This window comes from Dipodomys merriami, unplaced genomic scaffold (genome assembly GCF_024711535.1).
Source record: "Dipodomys merriami isolate MVZ:Mamm:240054 unplaced genomic scaffold, mDipMer1.0.p SCAF_4, whole genome shotgun sequence".
NCBI classification, from domain to species: Eukaryota; Metazoa; Chordata; class Mammalia; order Rodentia; family Heteromyidae; genus Dipodomys; species Dipodomys merriami.
Genome location: NW_027205603.1, coordinates 81,489,551 through 81,510,507, shown reverse-complemented (window position 1 = coordinate 81,510,507; position 20,957 = coordinate 81,489,551). Strand labels below are relative to the sequence as shown.

The 20,957-nt window shown below is 38.6% G+C and overlaps 1 protein-coding gene across 2 annotated transcripts in view; it reads right to left on the bottom strand.

Moving 5' to 3' along the window:
* The window catches only part of Fam91a1 (family with sequence similarity 91 member A1), a 48,193-nt gene extending 27,697 nt beyond the window's left edge, over window positions 1-20,496 (bottom strand). For both annotated transcript variants that reach the window (XM_069991367.1, XM_069991368.1), the window contains exons 1-11: window positions 20,174-20,496; window positions 14,363-14,447; window positions 12,661-12,812; window positions 11,126-11,183; window positions 10,406-10,473; window positions 9,453-9,566; window positions 7,542-7,632; window positions 6,886-6,948; window positions 2,862-2,968; window positions 1,321-1,359; window positions 749-861 (exon numbers count right to left, since the gene is read on the bottom strand). In XM_069991367.1, coding sequence (XP_069847468.1) covers window positions 749-861; window positions 1,321-1,359; window positions 2,862-2,968; window positions 6,886-6,948; window positions 7,542-7,632; window positions 9,453-9,566; window positions 10,406-10,473; window positions 11,126-11,183; window positions 12,661-12,812; window positions 14,363-14,447; window positions 20,174-20,245 — 962 coding nt within the window. In that variant the 5' untranslated portion in view covers window positions 20,246-20,496. The remainder of the gene's footprint in view (window positions 1-748; window positions 862-1,320; window positions 1,360-2,861; window positions 2,969-6,885; window positions 6,949-7,541; window positions 7,633-9,452; window positions 9,567-10,405; window positions 10,474-11,125; window positions 11,184-12,660; window positions 12,813-14,362; window positions 14,448-20,173) is intronic.
* Window positions 20,497-20,957: the final 461 nt, after the last annotated feature.

Here is a 20,957-nt window from a genome sequence, read left to right as displayed (position 1 = left end):
GGCACTGTTCCTCAGCTCTTCAGCTAAAGGCTAGTTCTCTACTATTTGAGCCACTTCTGGTTTTCTGGTGGTTTATTGGAGGTAAGAGTCTCATGGACTTTCCTGCCGGAGCTGGCTTTGAACCATGATCCTCAGATCTCAGCCTCCTTAATAGCTAGGATTACAGGCTTGAGCCACTGATGCCTGGCTTATTTAAGTCTTTGAGATGAAACCTAAGCATTTCAACTGGCCACATACACTGGCCACATACAGCCAGATTTCTTAACTAAGACTCCAAAACAGACTTCCAGGAATTAAAGAAGTCTTCAAGATTATAAGTTTGGAAAATATATGCCTTTTTCCTAACGTGCTGTTAGTTTTCATTCGATTCTACAAGAGATCATCACACACAAAATATTAACATTGCCAGGCACCAGTGGCTCATGACAGTAATCTGAGCTACTCAGGAGGCTGAGTTCTGAGGTTCAAAGCCAGCCTGGTCAAGGAAAAGTCCGTAAGACTCTTATCTCCAATTTACCTCTAGAAAACCATGGCTCAAGTGGTAGAGAACTCCCCTTGAGTTGAAGAACTGATGGACAGCACCCAGGCTCAGAGTTCAAGCCCCATAACTGACAAAAAAAAACAAAAAACAAAAACTAATATCCACGGTTCACCTCAACTGACAAACTGAATTCACAGAAGTTCAGTATTAAGACTACATTCTTTTCAAAAGGAAACTCTAATATGTCACACTGAATAAATGAGTTACTTCAATCTGTTTACAGATGGAACATTCTTCCATGATGAATGAAGTTGATCCAAATTTATTACTTGTCCCTTTTTATGGGCAAAGCCCAATCGGCAATACATTGAGACAGCATTCTAGAAGGAATATAAAGGAAATTTGCATTTAAAATAGAGTATTTGTAGAGAAAAAAATAATGTAACAGATTAAGCCTCTACTGGTTTGCAAACATTTTTCACACCACTACTAGAAAGACAAGTTTGGGCAGACCTGTTCTTCCCACAAGGAAGGTTCCCACCTTGGGCAGTACAATAGCTGCATCTGCTTCCAGTAAGGCAAGGTTGTGGTTTTAACTAAGGCTCCAATCAGGCTGTATACACTATGTGAGTGCCTTTAATCCATCAGCTGAAAAAACTGATTTAGGGCTGGCTCCTGATCTTGTCCTTTTCTTTCTAATCAAGTTTCCCTTTATTGTGCACAACCCAATGCAGCTAATAACGAACGCAAAACCTCTTTCACCTATGTGTACCAAGATAAGAATCACTTAGCAAAGTCCATTCAGTATTTCTATTTAAAAGCATGAAAGAACAGCATACCTTAACCAGGGATAAGTCTATCTCCAGGACATTTGCAAGCTAGAAAATTAAACAAATTTTTTTCATTCTTAGAATTATCAGAACATTATATAATTGTAATAGATAAATGTAATCTTATTTAGCAAACTTTTAATTATAAATGATTAAAAGACTACTGAATAAAGTTCAAATTCACAACTTCCATATTTCTGTTCCCTCTATAGCATTGAGAGGAGTACAAAATCCAGGTAATGTTCTTTAATTATGTCTCATTTAAAATACAAAAATTCACAGCTAGCTGGGCATTGGTGGCTCACGCCTGTAATCCTAGCTACACAGGAGGTTGAAATCTAAGGATCACTGTTCAAAGTCAGCCCTAGAAACAAAGTCTGTGAGACTTATCTCCAATTAACTTCCAGAAAACCGGAAGTGGAACTATGGCTCAAGCAGCAGAGTGCTCCCCTTGAGCTGAAGAGCGCAGGGACAGCGCCTAGGCCCAGAGTTCAAGCCTCATGACTGACAAAAAAAAAAAAAAAAAAATCATAGCCAGACATGGTCTCCTTGATATGTAGGTGTTAAATTTAAAATGCAAGGAGATATGACAAAGTAAACAGGACTCAAGAAACCAAGGACCTCCACTTATTTTGTCATATCATTTCTAAATGACTCCATGTTCTTGACCTCATATATGGTATATACATGTGCACATCTGAGGGAAGCTAGGAGGAGGGCGCAGAATCAGAGGGAAACAACAGAGGGTCCCATCAGCTGCACTGGACATCGATGAAAATGAACTAAGCAACTCAAGGGCAGCAACGGGAGGGAGGGAATGGGAGGAAATGGGAGGGAATGAGAGGGAAAGAGGGAACAGCTAACACAAAGCAAAAGGAAAGAAATGTACATATCAGCCAGTTTGGAAGAAATAGTTGTATTGTCAAAGCTTATAGAATTCAAGACCATGATAATAACAATTTGCCTTGTGAAGGTTAAAATGTGTTTGTGCCTTTAACTAAGTATCACTATGCCAAATACTGTGAAATCTGTGAAATATATATAATCACTTAATCTCAATAAAAAAAATTATTTAAAAAAAATTCACAGCGAAGCACTAGTGGTTCATGCCTATAATGCTAGCTACTAAGTAGGCTGAGATAGTAATTCAAAGCCAGGCTGGACAGAAAAGTCCAAGAGAGTCCAAGCCAGAAATGGAGGTGTGGCTCAAGTTGTAAAGCACTGATCTTGAGTGAAAAGCCAAATAAGAGTAGAGGACCCAGTGCTAGCACACAAAAATTTTATTTTAATACAAAAAGCCTTATATAAACTAATTCAGTCTACAATCCTTACTATAAAGAGGTATATAAAGTTAACTAACAAAACTATAAAATAACTTTACAAAGTTTTAATATGCACATACAGGAATTATGGATAGTGGCTTAAGTATATTAATGGTTTATGATCTCCCTATGTACCATTTTTAAAATAGTCATTATCATTAAGTAATTTTACCCGGTTAACACAAATTTATAATCTTAGGAACTCTCACAAGATATTGTAACACTTACCTCTGCAACATTAGTGTGCTCATCTATTGATACAAATATCTTATAGAGTAGTGTTTCAAAATAATCACCTTGTACTCGATTCATTACAAAACCTTCAAGAGGAGGAACTAAAATAAACAAAATAAACTTCCTCAGTGATATGATTTATAAAACAAGAAAGCATAGCTTAAATATCTATTCAAAGAAAAATCACTCATTTAAGAACTGAATATCAGCCTGGTGTCAGTGGCTTACACCTGTAATCTAGCTACTCATGAATCTGAGATCTGAGGATCATAGCTCAAAGCCAACACAGGCAGGAAAGTCAGTGATACTCCTATCTCCAATTAACCACCAGAAAATCGGAAGTGGCACTATGGCTCAAGTGGTAGAGTGCTCGCCTTGAGCTGAAGAGCTCACGGACAGCACTTAGGCCCAGAGTTCAAACCTCATGACCAACAACAACAACAAAAAAAAAGGACTGAATATCACTTTTATTTCACCAAGCACACTGCAAGTTTTCTAAACTCCCGGAATTATTGTTATATACAGCAATATCTACATGATTTCTCTGGAGATTAAAAAAAAGGGACTGGGATGGTAGCTCAGTAGTAGAGTGCTTGCCTTGCATGCATGAGGCCCTGGGTTTGGTTCCTCAGCATCACATAAGCAGAAAAAGCCAGAAGTGGAGCTGAGGGACAGTGCCCAGGCCCAGAGTTCAAATCCCATGACCAATAAAACAAAACAAAATAAAAAATGCAAGGAGTAATTTAATTCACTTGAAACTCCAGAGGCAGAGGAAATGCTAGCAGGCATGGATGTGGCTCAAAAAAGAAAGTGAATGCTTCTTCACTATGGGGAACTCTATGGAGTTTCTAATGTATGTTGATGCCTAGTCAGCAAAAAAATGAAAGACTGCAGGGGAAGAATTGCTCTGCTATTTAAAGAAAGGTTGGTAGAAAGTTTTGGTATTCTGCCATTCTCCCTATAACTCCCACTCTATTCTAAGAGAAGAAAAGACCTGAATGACTGCCATGTATACCAGAGGTCTACAGAATAATCTGCTTTTCCTCACAGGCCAGAAGGTCAAGACCTTCTTCAGCATAGAAGACAGTCCAGCCATCATTGTCCACCTGAATGTTCACTTACACTAATTTCTAGCCTGTCTCTGGTCCAAATGCACTAATCTCATTTACCAGAGAGCTCCAGACAACAATAAAAGAAGCACTATGCTTTCCTTTGTACATATGTCTCTGGAAAACATCCTGGGGGAAAAGTGCTGAAGCTGCAGCATTTTCAGCATCCTATGTCCCCTGGTCCCAATACATCTGATTACACTCAAAACTTCCATTAGTTCTAACACTAAAAACAAGATAAAATTCAGGTGGATAAAAATAAGACACTGAGGGGCTGGGAAGGTGGCTCAGTGTTAGAGTGCTCGCCTTTCATGCTTAAGGCCCTGGGTTAAATTCCTCAGCACCACCAAAGCAGAAAAAGCCGGAAGTGGCACTGTGGCTCAAGTGGTAGAGTGCTAGCCTTGAGCTGAAGAGCTGAGGGACAGCACCCAGGCCCAGAGTTCAGGTTCCACAACCAACAAAAAAATAAAACGACACTAAAAAATAATAAGCATTTCAAGATAGGCTATTTACTTTCTAAATCCAGTGCTAAATTCTCTTCTCAGGGTGAGGAGTGACAATTAGAAAGGCAAAAAGGGAAAACTTTTTATCTACCTAGTATGGCAACTCTTTCTTGTAGTCCTTTGCTTTTCTGCTTTGGCCCAATCACCCCTGCTACCTATTAAGAGCTTTTAAGCATTGAAGGTTTCTTTTCTCTAAGTATTTTTTTTTTTTGGGGGGGGGGGGGTCCAGTCGTGGGGCCTGAACTCTGGGCCTGGGCGCTGTCCCTCAGCTCTTCAGCTCAAGGCTAGCGTTCTACCTCTTGAGCCACAACGCCACTTCCGGCTTTTTTCTTTTTGCTTATGTGGTGCTGAGGAATCGAACCCAGGGCCTCAGGCATGCAAGGCAAGCGCTCTACCACTGAGCCACCTTCCCAGCCCCTCTCTAAGTATTTTTTAACTCCTGTTTGACATCACTAATTCTTATTCCATACTACTGACTGTGTTCAAACATTTACTGAACACATTTTAAGTACTAGACTAATGGCAAGAACAGTACTTAGACAATTTCATCTAATCTTTTTATATTAACCCTATGAGTGCTATCAACCAATCTTTACAGATAAAGAAACCAAGATGATGAGAGGTTAGAAATTGCTCCTAAGCCATAATTTATGTCCAGGCAAAAAGAATTAGACAACTCTATAAATGAGATATGAAATAGTTTAATATGGATTAGGTTAATATAAAAAGTATGAGCTACACTAATAACATAAAATAAAATCACACACATACACACACACTTATGTGTGTGGGTAAACTTCTAGAAGTACATAAGAAATGAAACTGTGGCTGTTGAAAGAAACTGGATTGATAAGCACAGGAGTGGGAGGCATATATTTTATACCTTTATGCATCATACCTATTCCCTATTCAAAATATGTTTAAAAGAAAGTAAATATGAAAAAAAGTTTCAGAATAGCTAAGAAAGTTATTTTTAAAAGACCCACAAGGAAATCCTGGTCATGACTAACATTACAAGTACTCTAAGTCACTATCATCAGATCAGCATGGTACCAACAAATGAAAAAAAGAGCATCAGAGTTAGCTTCAATACAGAGGAAAATTTAGCACATGAAAATAGTAATTCTTGCATTCAGTAGTAATAAGTTAATGAAAAACCAGCTAGTATTTGTCCAAATGCTATGACCAATAGAACAAAATCAAGTGGGAGCTTTATTTCACATCAAATGTGAAAGTAAGTTCCAAACAGAATACAGATTTACAGATATGATCAAAGTTTTCCAAAAGTACTTTATTCAAGCATTACAGAAACCTCCATTCAATAAGAGGACTAGCATGCAGTTTTAAGATTTAATGAGTGATGGAATATATTTTATTTAACAAACAGAACCTTTCAAGATAATTCCCTTCGGAAGACAGGCTTAGCTCAAGTGATAGAACACCTGTCTAACACACACAAAGCCCTAGTATTGGAAAAAAGTTCCTTTCAAAGTATTTTTCTCTTGGGCTGGGAATGTGGCTTAGTGGTAAGGTGCTTGCTAGCATGCGTGAAGCCCTGGGTTCGGTTCCTTAGAACCACATAAACAGAAAAATCGGAACTGGGGCTGTGTCTCAAGTGGTAGAGTGCTAGTCCTTAGGGACAGTGCCCAGATGCAGAAGTTAAGCCCCAGGACTAGCAAAAAAAAAAAAAAAAAAAAAAAAAACCTCCTTTGTGTGTATCTATTACCTAACCACCACTTGCATTTTTGTTGAAACTTATCTGAAATCACTTCAGATTATCCTTTGTAATGAATTGGATTGTTCCATGTTACGAACTAGAAATATCCTAAATAACCACAATTGGAGAGTGGCTTAATAAAATAACACATGCACTTTGTCTAAGAGGATACACAGGCTCTCAATATTAGCGTAATGTGAAGATGTGGGTAAAACATGGAGGAAATAAAAACGAAAATATAACAGTAACATGAAAAATAAGACAAAGGTATATAAAGAGACAATATGGAGCACACACATCTGTATCTTTAAATATACGTGATAAGAAAAACAACAAAAACTAAATATATGTGATAAATGATATGCAATGAACAAGGACTAAATGCTGACATGAATTTAAAAGGTAGTAACTTGGTTTAGGACTGGGAGAAATTTATCTTGAAGTTCTTTAAAGCTTTAGTATTTTAATAAAGTGTGGATGCCAAAATAACAAAAATGAAATAAGGAATTTAATAACCTCAATGGGTTACAATATAAAAAAAGATGTTTTCCTTTCACAAAAATCCTAACGTTTAAGATTGTTAGCGTGTAAGATTCTAAATGATTCCTGTATTTTGTTAGGATGATAAAGCAGTACTCAGCACAAAGGAATCATTGAATAAACCCTAAAAATTGTTAGCACACACTTACCTGCTATACAACTGTCATCTGATATTGGTACATCCAGATAAATAAATCCTTTGTTATACAAACCTAGAGAAGCAGAAGTATCTTCTTTTAAATGTAGAATTATACAATATTGATTTAAATATTTTAAATGCTAATTTTTTTAAAAGCTAATTCCTGGCTTTGGCTTGGCGCTGGTGGTACACACTCCTAACTACTCAGAGGAAGCTGAGATCTGAGGATCGAGGTTCAAAGCCAGCCTGGACAGGAAAGTCCTTGAAACTCTTATCTCCAATTAACCACCAGAAAACCAGTAGAGCTGTGGCTCAAACTGGTAGTGCAGTAGTTTAGCAACAGCCCCACAACCAACAAAAAATAAAATAGATTCTTACAACTGAATTCTATAGGAAGTAAAAATAACAGAAAAGGGCTATTTTTTAAGTTTTTAAATCTTGGGTTTCCAACATATGTTTACAAATACAAACTTGTTTTTACTGTTCATTTGTATAAATTTCTAGTGTATGTGACTGATTACAGTCACTGGAAAATAATGGATTATTCCAACACTTAAAATAATAACAGGCACGATTTGCACCTAATTGGAAGGTAACTGATACTAATTATAGATGGTTTAAAGTAAGTTTTTATTTGACAAAAGACCATTTCTACTAACCACTTACTATGTACTACATTGTAATCTAGTGATCCAGAGAGTTGAGGGCCTGAATCGATGATCTTATCAATAGCGTATTTCTCAGGTAAAGTGCATATCTAAGAAAAGCAAAATATTTTCCATTAAGTTCTGTCCAAATTAATTCATCAGTCTCCTAAAATCTCTTCATGTTGAAACTAATAATTATAACAACATTAGCGGAATGAACTATTTGTTTCATTTGTCATTCTAGAATTTAAACAAAAAAAAAAAATTAATGTCTGTAACCAAACCAGTGAGGTGCCAAAATAAGTACTAGAAGAATTTGAAAAACAAATGCACTCTAAATACAAGTAAGTGCTTTCCATAAGAAGTGCTCACTGATAACGCCAATATTTAGTCCTCTGAAAAGGAACCAGACCTATTTGTTGATTGTGCATTTCTCAAACCAGAACTTCATTCTCAGAATCTCCACATGTACAATGGCTATATCTGTAATCCTAGCTAACTGGGAAGCAGTGATCAGAAGGATGGAAGTTCAAGGCCATGGAAGTGGCGCTGTGGCTCAAGTGGTAGAGCAGTTGCCTTGAGCTGAGGGACAGTGCTCAAGCCCCAAGTTCAAGCCCCATGACCGACAAAAAAAAAAAAAGAAAGGAAGTTCAAGGCCAACGCAAGCACAAAGTCTGAGAGAATCTCATCTCAACTAATAAAGGCTGGGCATGACAATACTTATCTGTTATCCCATCTAGAAGAAACCACAAATAGTATTCCTAGACCAGCCTGGGCATACACATGAGAGGTAATTAGAAAAAATAACAAAAGAAAAGGGCCAAGGAAGTGCTTTAGATTGTTTAGATGCTGAATGCAAAACACAGTATCACTACTGAAATATAAAAATAAAAAAAATACATGAATATTATTTGTGACAAGGCTCAGTAGCTTACAAAAGTTTGACAGCTCTCTCCATCAGGAAGTACTTACATGGAAGGAAAATTTCAAAGCCTTCCATTCCTTGAATTTAATATGCCCTCAAAGAAAAATACGCGGACCAAAAGAAAAAAAAACCATACACTCACCTGACATTACACATAGATACGAACTAGTCTCTGGACCCACTTGGTACCTGCCCCTTTCTCTAAACCAACATCCCTTCCAAAATGTAAAGAGTTCACATTAAATGTAGTCTGACCTCTGAGAATACCATTTCCCTTGCCCTGACACTATCATTCCCATCAGGCACCTACCATTTCAACACAGTGATTAATAAAGAGTTTCAAAAACAAATTATCAAGGCAAAATCCTGGATCAGTTTCTCCCTGAGTTGAGCCATTAACTGCTCTGTGTTCATTTATCTCATCTGTGAATTAGAGAAACAAATAATACTTTCCCCTTGGGTTGTGATGAGAATTAAATGAGACAAAACAAAAACACAATAGTGTATATATAAAAATTCTAAGACTCTAGACTACTGTATCTAAGCCAAGTCACCACAAACATATCTTCACCATAAACAGTATCTTTAAAACTCCATCAATATTCCACCCTATTAAGATCATTTTGACTTTGAATTCATTTGATTTTCTGCAGGAAAACCAAATGTTACTTTTTTAAAAATTATATAATTGTAATTAAAAGTTGCAAAAGAAGCCAGGTTGCTGGTAGCTCACCTCAAATCCTAGCTACTCAAAAGGCTTAGATCTGAGGATCACGCTGCAAAGCCAGCCCAAGCAGGAAAGTCCATCAGACTCTACTCTCCAATTAACCACCAGGAAACTGGAAATGGAGCTGTGGCTCAACGTGATAAGAGTGCTAGCCTTGAGCAAAAGAGCACAGGGACAAAGCCCAGGCCCTGAGTTCAAGCCCCACAACTAACAAAAAAAAATTTTTTAAGTTGCAAAACAATATTAAAAATAAAAATTCTATGTTTCATTCTCTGTACCTTGATGTCATCTTCTGTGATGTATCCAGACTGTACCACCCACCATGCCTCTATGGCAATTTCCACTGGCTTTACTGGTAGAAGATCACGGGCAGTTTTCCTTCTGAAAAATTTCTGCATGATTTGGGAATTTGCAATTTGCATTAGAGAATTTGCAAGCAGCCTAAAGGTATCACTTTCTTATTTTAACAATCATATAATAAAAAAGATTGGTTACAACAGGCTAAGTATTTTTTCATACTCTTACATCTAAAATCTTAATTATTTTATAAAATGTCTAATACTAGCGAATCATATTAAATTGTTTCAAAAGAAGTTATTTCATAACACTAATCATTAAACTTAGACCTAAATATTAAAACTCAATAAAACTCAAAAGATAAAAATGAATACGTCAATTAATGAACTCTAGGGCTAGCATGGGCAAGTAAAAAGACAAACAGAATAAAATTACTTTTTAAAAATAAATGTTATATGCTGGGTACCAGTGGCTCACACCTGTAATCCTTGCTACTCAAAGGCTGAAATCTGAGGATCACAGTTCAAAGCCAAACTGGGCAGGAAAGTCCGTCAGACTCTTAGCCTTGAGCTAGAAAGATCAGGGACAGCACTCAGGCCCAGAGTTCAAGCCCCACGACCCAAAAAAAAAAAAAAAAAGCTAGTCCAGGCAGAAAAGTCTGTGAGGCTCTTATCTTCAATTAAACACCCAAAAGGCCAGAAGTGGAGCTATGGCTCAATAGTAATAATAATTTAAAAAATGTCATATGCTGTAAATATTTTTCTCTAATCACTTAAACTATAATCTAGTGAATACTGAAGATAAGCTCATTGTTTCTAGGTTAAGTACATTTTCAAGAAGTTAACAACTGATTATTTCTATCACTTAAAAAAAAATACTAATCAAAGTATGTGACAAGGAGACCAAAACATGAAAAAGAAAAGGAAATCCTTACTTTTGATGATCTACACTGATTCATAAGATCAATATATTGGTTTCTTCCTATGCCAAGAAGCCTCAGGCCTGAAAGAAAGTCCTTTATTTTAAAAACACTGAATACATCTTAAAATGTCAGGATACTCAAGAAATTTTATGGCAAGTCCTCAGCTTGTGTTCACATGATCCATCAGCATAAATTCAAAAGAATTCTTCTATCAAAATATAAAACTAAACTTTGGGAAGGGCGGACTCAAGCTGCCTTTTGAATGCTAACTAGAACATATTTTAAAAGGAGAAGTCATCCCAATTTTAAGAAGTACAAGTGTAGTTCTCAGCAGAAGCTACTTATCCAAAGAACTGTCACATTTTAAATACATGTATTATTAAAATAGACTTAAGATGTCAGCAAATATGTTTGCAATGTTCTGCTGCTACATATTGTAAACAAGTTTTCTCCTCACTTAGTACACGTGGCCCAAATATCCAAAAAGAACTTAATTCTGTAGAAATATGTAATTAGTCTTTTTCTGATTCTACTATTTCAAAATTTTTTTTTAGAAATTCAGACTAAATCTTACATTTGATTTGAATTATGCAGTAAAATTTCCATTAATAATGTTGCTTACTCATCTTAGTTTTCATATATTTCAGGTTAAAAACACAGCACATTACTGACAACATGCATGGGGAATGAAACAATCTGAACATTACCTATACAGCACAATCCGATACTTACAGTCAGCAGCAGTAAAATTGGGCAATGAATCATAACTTTTCTCACTGTTCATAATGTCCTTTCAAAAAGAAAAGTAATAAAAATGTGAAGTGACAAGTGTTATTAGATACGGATAAAAATATGTATAAATATATATACATATATTGTTATGAGCAAACAGATTAACAGTAATCATTATAGGAGGCAGTCTGGCACCCTAAAGCATGCATGTTATACTGTGGTACTAACCCTGGGGACCTACCTAATAACTGAATGGGAGACTTTTGGGTTTGGGTTTCTCTCATTATTCTACATGACTGTATGTAACCTCTGCCCCATGGAAGCTTTGCAAGGAATGCCCTTCTTACAGCTCAAGTTCCAGACTCTCACACTTCATACCTAACCCTTGGTTCCTACCCTGAGAAAAAATAAAAGGCTAATAATGTGTTACAGCTCTACCAACATATGCAACCAACAAAGATCCTATTCAGTTGGCAGGCTTTGCTCCTATGAATCCAGAGTTAAATTCTGGGCCTAGCTTCTTTGAAGTCTAATTTATTTCTCTAACAATAAACCAAACCAAATGTTTACCACAGGATAAACCCCATTCTCAACCCAGGAGCTATACTAACTGGCTTAAGAACAGAAACTACAAACAAACAGATATATCTTTTAAATCTGTGGACAACAAAAGGAAAAGGATCAAAGATTGCCCAAAGATACTGATCAGCTGCTAGCTTCCTTATTCGAATCTGATACTGGCGCTATGGAGCTCAAAATGAGGGAACACCACAAACACAGACGGTTAGTAAAAGCGCCACTTCCAAAGGGAGCTCATTTAAAAGCCACCAAGCCACATCACAATAGCAGCTAACCATCATACTACTGCAGGCTCTCAGCTCCTTCAGGTCTAGGCTTCTCTCAGCTTTTTAAGTGTCTAGTAAACCCCACACTACAGAAACAATCCTTACATAAAGCCCACTTAAAAACTGTATGTAACTAGTGTTAAAGTCATTCAACACAGCCTTATACAAACTGCCTTTGGCAAAAACTAAAAACTGAATGTTAGTACTTACAGAGTAACATCAAGTACTAATACAGTTCTTTTTGACACTTGTATTATATGTTGGGTTATGTAATCATTTATTGTATATACATTTAGTTAAAAGTTAAGTAGATGAAACTTAATAGTTGATGTTTCTCTAAGCTTAACTTTCAATTCCATAACCCACATTTCAACCTTAAGTACACCCTAAAAGCAACAAACTTTGTACAGACTGCTAATACAAATGTTTGATTTATGCCATGACATCACAAAAGGTCAAGAGTACCTTCAAGATCACAGCATAGAAATGGGTACCCTTCCAACGTGGAAATGTCAGTGACAGCCACTTATACAAGTGTGGCTCAAACAGTTAACGTGTAACAGCCACCCTCTTCACACCAGAACTTCAGAAACCATGTTGTCTGCTGTGGCCTAGAGCTGCTCATCAGCTGCAGAGCCCCTGCCAGGTAGCCCCATCCCCATCTTAATGGCTCACTCACTGTAAACTCACCTCCATGATCCCAGTATAGTATGAAAATGGTGTTATCCTCAAGCCCTTTACCATAATATCGGATAAATGGTAAGGGTACAGCATGAGATGGTCTCGGCTATACTTCAGGAGTTCCTCATAGTACTTGCGTTCATCTTTCTTGACATGTTTAACTACAAGAGAGAGGGCAATTGTCCACCTTTCTTTCAAGCATACTCAATACAATTTTAACAAAATATCTTATAAACCAGTATTAATTTTTAAAATAATATTTAAGCCAAGTAAGTACAAATAAAATAGTCTAAACTAGAACAAAACAATACTTAGATCACAAGAAACAGATTTCACAGTAGATAAGGAAAATATATAACAGAACAGGCAAAAGAAGTAATTCTTGTCAAATCAGAAAACAAGCTTCAAATGAACAAGGCCCACCAAGAAGTACCAAATAAGCTGTAAGTCTATGATCCTCACCATACACCTTTGTAAGAGAACCAAACTGCATTCTAGTTTTTAATAAAACTAAATATATATTTTCTATTTGCCATTTTGTTTTGTTGTTTTTTAATGTAAAAAGTTTTTTAACTTCCATGAAAAATACTTATTTCTATGGAAAAATATTTCTAAAATATTATGTCTAGCTGGGTGCTGGTGGCTTACTACTCAGGAGACTGAGATCTAAGGATTGAGGTTCAAAGGCAGCCCAAGCAGGAATGTCCATGAGACTCTCATCTCCAATTAACAACCAGAAAACCGGAAGTGGCAATCTGGCTCAAAAGGTAGAGTGCTTGCCTTCAGCTGAAGAGCTGAGGAATAGTGCCCAGGCCCAGAGTTCAAGCCCCACAACTGACAAAAAAAAAAAAAAAATGCCTAAAATAAGGGCAACATATGCAGAACAACAGAATAGAATAACCAAAGCAATCTGAAAAAGAAAATCTTTTTAAGAAGAGTAAAAAATAAAAACATGAAGCTAACTGTTTAAGATTTGTTCCAGTTATTATAGTTTTACCTTAAAGTTATATTATTCAGAAAACCAATGACAACAACTCAAAAGTTGGAAATGATCGAAAACTAGCAGAACAGTGTCTCAAGCCTGTAATCCTATTTGGGAGGCAGGTACTAGGGGATTGTAGTTGGAGGCCAATCCAGGCAAAAACGTTTGTCAACCAATGGCTAGGTGCATGCACCTGTCATCCACAGTGATGTGAGATATTCAATCAGGACTGAAACCCAGGCTGGCCCAGGCACAAATCAAGACCCTATGTTGAAAATACAATGCAACAGGGCTGATAGATGGATTCAAGTAGTAGAGTCTCCCTAACAAACACAGCTCAAGGTCCTGAGTTCACTCACTAGCACTCAAAAATAGGGAGGGGGATAAGGAGAGGAGGAAATGATTAAGAACTAATGTACCTTTTATTTTCTAGCCTATGTTCCTACCTTCAGATAAAAAGAGGAGACTGGATTACAATTAATATTCTATAGAGAAAACAAATCTATTAACGATTCTCTAAAGAAGTAATTTTCTTAAGAATTAAAAAGAAACACCAACTTGTAAGTATAAATTACTGTTTGACAGAATAGGCCAGTAAAGAGTTTAATCTTAAAGTCTATAATGGAATAATTTCAGTACTGTGAAATATACAATGAAAAGACAAGAGGGGTTTATAAGGATGACAACTAATCAACAATTTCCACTCCAATATGAAATACCTCTGCTTACCTAGGTTACTTCTATAGCGTAACTGATTGCGGATGCTGTACAAGACAACCTGCTTTTCATACTCCCTCTGTGAATTTCCAAGGCACTAAAAGAAATTATAGACATTAAATAGCTTCCAAAATGAACAACAGTACTCTTCCCATAAAAGTTCAAAACTATGACCCCTAATTTTGCATGGCACCTCTAATTTTCAGAACTGAATAAAGAATATTTTCTTAAACTTTATTATAAACTTTCCAGCTGTAATATGAAAACAAAAATTTAACATGCTTCTTTGCACTGTGACTTTCAAAAATAAATCACTAAATTTACCCAAAGGGTTTTTTGTTGTTTGTTTTGCTGTTATTGTTATTGTTGTTGTTTTGCTGTTTTGTCACTGTTATTGTTGGGAAGGGGGGGGGGGAGGCTTGCAGTGCTGGAGATCAAACCCATGGCCTTATGTATGTTAAGTCAGAGGTCTACCACTGAGCTACATCCCTATGAAAACGCCAAAGTAGAGCACAGGCCCTTAGCTTAAGCCCCTATACCAGCACAAAAAATAAATAAATAAATAAAATGTTGTCCAAAAAGCAATGTACTCTATACCCAATTTATATAACTGTAACCCCTCTGCACCTTTAGAATAATAATAAAAATAAATAATAATGTTTCCTTGTAGCTTCACTAGAAGACATTTAGACAAATTTTGGAATTCTGGTATATGGCTATACTTTTGGTATCCAGGGAGCGTTAGTTCTACCATTCCAAGGATACCAAAACCTAGGCATGCTCAAGTCCCTTACATAAAATGGTATATTTGCACCTAGCCTTGACAGCCTCCTGAACGTTCTAATTCATGTCTAGATTATTTATAATACCTATAATACAAGGTAAGTGAAATGTAAATAGCTTTTATATTTTACTGATTAGGAAATCACAGTAAGTAAAATTTCTATTTTTGTTCATAACAGATCTACTTCTTTTGTTGCATATTTTATAAGCAGTTGGTTCAATCTACATGAAGGACCAACCCTATTTTTAACTAAGCCAACACTTTCTAGCTGTGCACTCAAGAATTCTAAGTTCAAAGTTGGAGTTCTCAAGAAAGCAAAGAATAAGCCAATATAACATACATATGTAACCATAAAGTTAATTTAATATGACTGTTTTCACTTTTCTAATTACTAAATGTGGGCTTTCCAACACACCATAAAGTAAAACTTGACATCTTTAATAGCAGAAATATCAGAGGATTTAGTTCGCTATATTTCCTATAGGGTTTTGAAAGCCAAAGTCAATATCCAGATACATATATTTTACTTCAAGCCATCTTCATAGCAAGTCAGATAAAAGTACATTTAAACATGGCCCATAACTGGACACAAATGGTAAAACATGATGTGAAAGAACTAAGTATCTTTTTTCCAGTTAAAGGGAACTCACTAATGCCAGAATGATTATATGCTTATACCATTACTATCTGTTTTAGCATACTAACTAGTTAAGAGTAATTAATTGTTGAAAAACTACTCTGCCTTTCTCCACATTAGCAGCAAACCTAGAGTCAGAACTGAAGGTATTTAGGGGACTGAAATTAAGGAATCATCTGTCAAATTTACACACACACACACACACACACACACACACACACACACACACACACACACACACACACACACACACACACACACACACACACACCCTAAAGCCTTTAGCAAATTCCAAACTGGAGATTTTGCACACACACACACACACACACACACACACACACACACACACACACACACACACACACACACACACACACACACACACACACACACACACACACACACACACACACACACACCCTAAAGCCTTTAGCAAATTCCAAACTGGAGATTTTGCTATTCTTCTTGAAAATCCTTACTTAATAGTTTTCTCTCTTTCAACTTCTATTACTAGTTAAGTCCAAAACAAAAAGTATAAATCAAGCCACTCACACATAAGGATCTATGTTTATTTGTAAGCCTCATTAGAGGACATAAACTCTACATTAAACATTAAGCACCAATAAGTACTCACTGGCCCTAACTAAGCAATGTATGGCTGGCACACAAATACCTAAATCCACAGTAAAGGTTAACTTTTAGAGGTTAACTTTACTCTTCCCTAAACAAATATGTAAGTGAAATGTCTTTGCCCTGGGTGACAACTGCCTGCAATCCCACATATTTGGAGGCAGAGATGAGAAGATAATAGTTCAAGGCAGGGGGAAGGGGGGAGGGGGGGAGGAGATGGGAAAGGGAAACAAAGGAGACAACAATGCTTGATAAGAAATGTACTCATTACCTTGCCCATATAATTGTAACCCCTCTGTACAGTATTTTCACAATTAAAAAAAAATAGTTCAAGGCAGCCTAAGCAAAAGTAAGTGAGACTCTATTTCAAAAACAGAAAGTTAGAGGGAAGAGGTGACACTGTTTAAAAATATATATATATACTTACTTCCTGATTTATGTAACTGTAACCCCTCTGTACATCACCTTTACAATAAAAATAATAAAAAAAATAAAAACAAAACCACAAAGCCAGGGGAAGTAATGCACACTTGCAGTCCCAAAGCAAAGAGGACTGAGGTTCAAGGTCAGGGCAGGAAAAAGCAACAGGCAATATATCTCATGCTAAAAGCAAAAGGACTGGGAACCTGGCTCAAGTAGTAAGTCAGTCCCCAGGGGTCTGGCGTCAAAAATAATCTTTGTTCAGAGACTTCCCCTCTGATACTTCCCCAAATCTGTTTCCATTTTAAAACATTGTTGCTACTACAGGTTCAACTTTAAACCAAAAAGAAAAGGAGAAAATGGCATTTTGCTCTAAGTCAATGGTGGGTCTGCAAAAATACTGACCAAGTCTGACCCACTAAGTTGGGCTGCATATAAAAGGATCATACAGATGAAAGGAAGGCATGGGAACAAGGTACCAGCCATAGAGCATCCATTGTGCAGATGATCCTAAAGTACAATGACTCTATAAAACCACTGCACCTAACAACCCCAATCCCAACATGCAGTTTCTACAGTGTATTCCTCCCCTACAAAACCCACACATTTAAAAAACCTATCCTTCCTAGATTACACAAACTCACTGCAAGATTCCTCTTCAAATAAAAGTACAATCTGTTTTGAACAATGAATACAAGGTATGGGTAAACTAGAAAAAAATATTCCTACCTACAACATTTTAATGTATAAAGCCTAGTGTGACCCAGATCACATTTTATAAAAATTCCATTTCATCTATATAAAAAGAATTGGCTTGAAATACATGTTTTGAAAACATGAATCTCCCTCCTCCAGCTTTCTGAACTGGAAATGAGTCATTTCCAAAGTAAGCCCATCAAAATTTACTGGAAATCCTATCGGAGTACTTGGTATCTATACAATTTGCCTTCTGAATATTCTCCCGCTTTTAAAATAAGCTTTAGCTGCCCAGGAACGTCCATTAGACAAATCCTTACTACAAGCCAACTACTTATAGGCTCTTGGAGTACAAAGGTATAACAAGGAATAAAACCAGAAATCACACTATCCTGGGCTGAGAGCTGAGGCCAGCAAACTGTGCCGTGCAGGGCATTGCAAACAGACCCAAAGGAGGACAGAAGGATGATTCTAGGATCAGGAGGTCAGGAACACCTCCCAGGACTGAACATTGGAGATGCAAAGAAAAGCTAAAATACAAAGGAGACAGTTGATGGTAGGCCTGGATTTGCATTTTAGAAGCTTCAACTGAGCGCAGTGTGGAGAATAGATGGGAAGGTCCTATTCTGAGGACAAGGGACCAGAAAGAAAGTTGATGTAGTGATCTAAGATGGAGCTTGACCTCAGGAAGAACTGGGAAGGCTAAAGGTTATGCATGTAAACTTGTACAGATGGGTTGTATGACAACTATTAATGGCCATAGTATTCTAAACAAAAAAGTGACCACACACACAAAATCAGTTCAATTTCATTTGGACCTAATTTTAACCCTGATCTGTGATTATTTTTAATAACTGAAGTTTCAAAAAGCCTTTTTCCAGCAAAAAATTAAAATGAATTATTTGTGGTAAGCATAGTCTATTCATTCATCTTTGTTTCACTGTGCTCCACTCGTTTGGTAAAGAGGAAAAGTGGAAATACAGAAAAGAAGGTTGATGTTTCCAGCTGTCTTCAGATATACCACAGAACTCTAAGGAACAAAATTGTCCACTAAAGCTTCATTCAAATTTCACAAGAAAAACTTGCTCCTTCAGGATTAGAACTGTTTTCCCAGTTTCAGACCAATGCCACACAATCAGCCATAAATACTCAAGAATACTAGGAATGTATTATTTCCCTTTCTTAGGTTCTGCTGTCTTACAGTGAAAAGCATTTTCTTTGCCAAGTCATGTTACCACTCTTAAATTATTCATTCGATTATGGTGGAGAAAATCAAAATATGCTACAAGAATTATTTTTATATTATTTTTATTATCTTCCAATAGTTGTACAAAGGGGTTTTGATTTAACATATCCATTTACATCCACAATGCATCTTGATCAGTGTCATGTCTTCCATCATTCTCTCCCCCATCAATCTCATTCCTATTCATCTCCTAAAGTTTCCTAGTTCAAAGGTCACACCTGTACATTGAGTATGGTACCTGTATTCATCCACCATTGCTCTATCTGTTCCTCCACCCAGTCCTCCTTAGCTCCCACGCACCTCAGACATGTTTCACCTTCTTGGTATTTACTTTATTAAATACAAGGATCCTAATACTATCACTACCACCACCCCAAGCTTTCCAATACCACTTGCTCGGCACCAGCGGAAAACAGAATGGTGGAAAACAGAATTTCACTCTCAACCAAGTAGAATAGAAGGATATGGAAGAGAAACAATGCCTCATGTACCACATTATCACTACCTTTTTAAGGTTCAACACCACCTGCCATGTTACAAATTCATTCATTTTATATTAGGGTCTATCTTTGCTAAAATGTAAGCTCCATGAAGGCAGGTCTTTGTCTTGACTGCCGAAAATCGCCGACTAGGTGTGCAATATCTGCTAAAACCAGCTAAGTAAAACTACCACTCAAAAACTGGAGCTAATTAACCTTCAAAAATCTCAGGTCACTCTCCTGTTGATGCATCCCTAGCAAACCCAGCTTGTCCGGAGGGCAAAGTCTAGCAAAACAAAGCACACAGTCCCTTCAAAAGCAGGCCCTGCCTGCTTTCCCTGTCTTATCTGATTCCACTCCATAGGCACTCAACAGACCCACCTCCAAATTCATCAACACACATACAACTCCAAACTTTTGATGAGATGCAGTTGCTGGTTACTCTGGAGACTTGAAATGGTATTCCCTCTCCCGGGAAGTCTTTAGTCCTTTTTACATCAGCTAAATGCTTCCTGGTCCTCCAAGACCCAACTGACCTGCCTCCCTCAACTATGCTTGCTCCCGCATAGACTACCACGATGGTACGTCGGCGAGGTGCGTCACCCCGTGTGGCATTCCTTCTTCTCGTCCCGTTTCCCATCATCCGGAAGTTCTGGAGGTCAAGCACTTCGTCTGAGACCCTCGCTGCCGTGGGCGCCCGGCCGGTGCCGGCTGCGGGCAAAGGCGCCCGGCGCGTCACGCCAGTGGACACCGTTCCATCTCATTTAACCACGGCCCGTCGTGCGCCGGGGGACCGCGAGCGTCCCCTCCTCGTCCCTGAGCTACGAGTCGGTTTTCCAAAGCCCCGGACCCGGAAGGGAGGAGTGGGAACAGGTGACGGCGGGGCGGGGCGCGAGCCTCCAGGGGGCTGGGCCCCCGGCGCGGGTCGTACCTGCCTCACGTTGGCCGGCAGCTTGCTCCAAGGGTAGTTGTGCCGGATATGGAACTCCACGTCTATGTTCATGGTGCCCGCGCCCGAGGGGGCGGGGGGGGGGCGGCGGGGCCGCGGCCGCAGCGACGCCGCCCGCCCGGGCCTGGCAGGGGAGCCCGCGGGCGGCCCCGCGCCTCACGCCGAGGAAGCCCGGCGCTGCCCCATGGCCAGGCCTCCCAGCATCTCAGCGCGGCCGGGGCCACGGGGTACGGAGCGGCGGCGGTGGTGCAGACGGCGGCAATCGGTAGCTGAGGCGCGAGGGGAGCGCCAAGTTTCTTCCTAGTTTCGGCTCGCCGGAAATGGCTGGGGTTTGCGTCACTTCCGCCCGCGGGCTGGAGGGCGGAGAGGGGGTCTCTCGGCGGGCTTGTCCCGCCCCCTGCACCAGGTGGGCGGGGCCTGGATGTGGCGCGCTGGGCACACGGGAGGGAAGTTGGTCGCCTGGGTCTACGTTGATTGCCATGGTCCAGTTTGCCAAATAGGTGGATCCCGGGTGGCCCAAGATGGACGGTTAAGCAATCAGCCACCTTGAGAAAAAGACCTGGGAGGGGAGGCTGTCTTTTCCGCTCCTGGTCACAGAGAACCCACCGGGGGTTCACTACCCCCGTGCATCCAGGAGCCACAGGTAGACCAGAGCCCCAGGGAGCCAGAGTAGGTTTTGCATCTTGTGGCAGGAGAACGTTGAGCTCCTTCCAAGATGCAGAATTGGAAAATGTAGGTATTTGGGGAGCAGAAATGTGGAATAGCT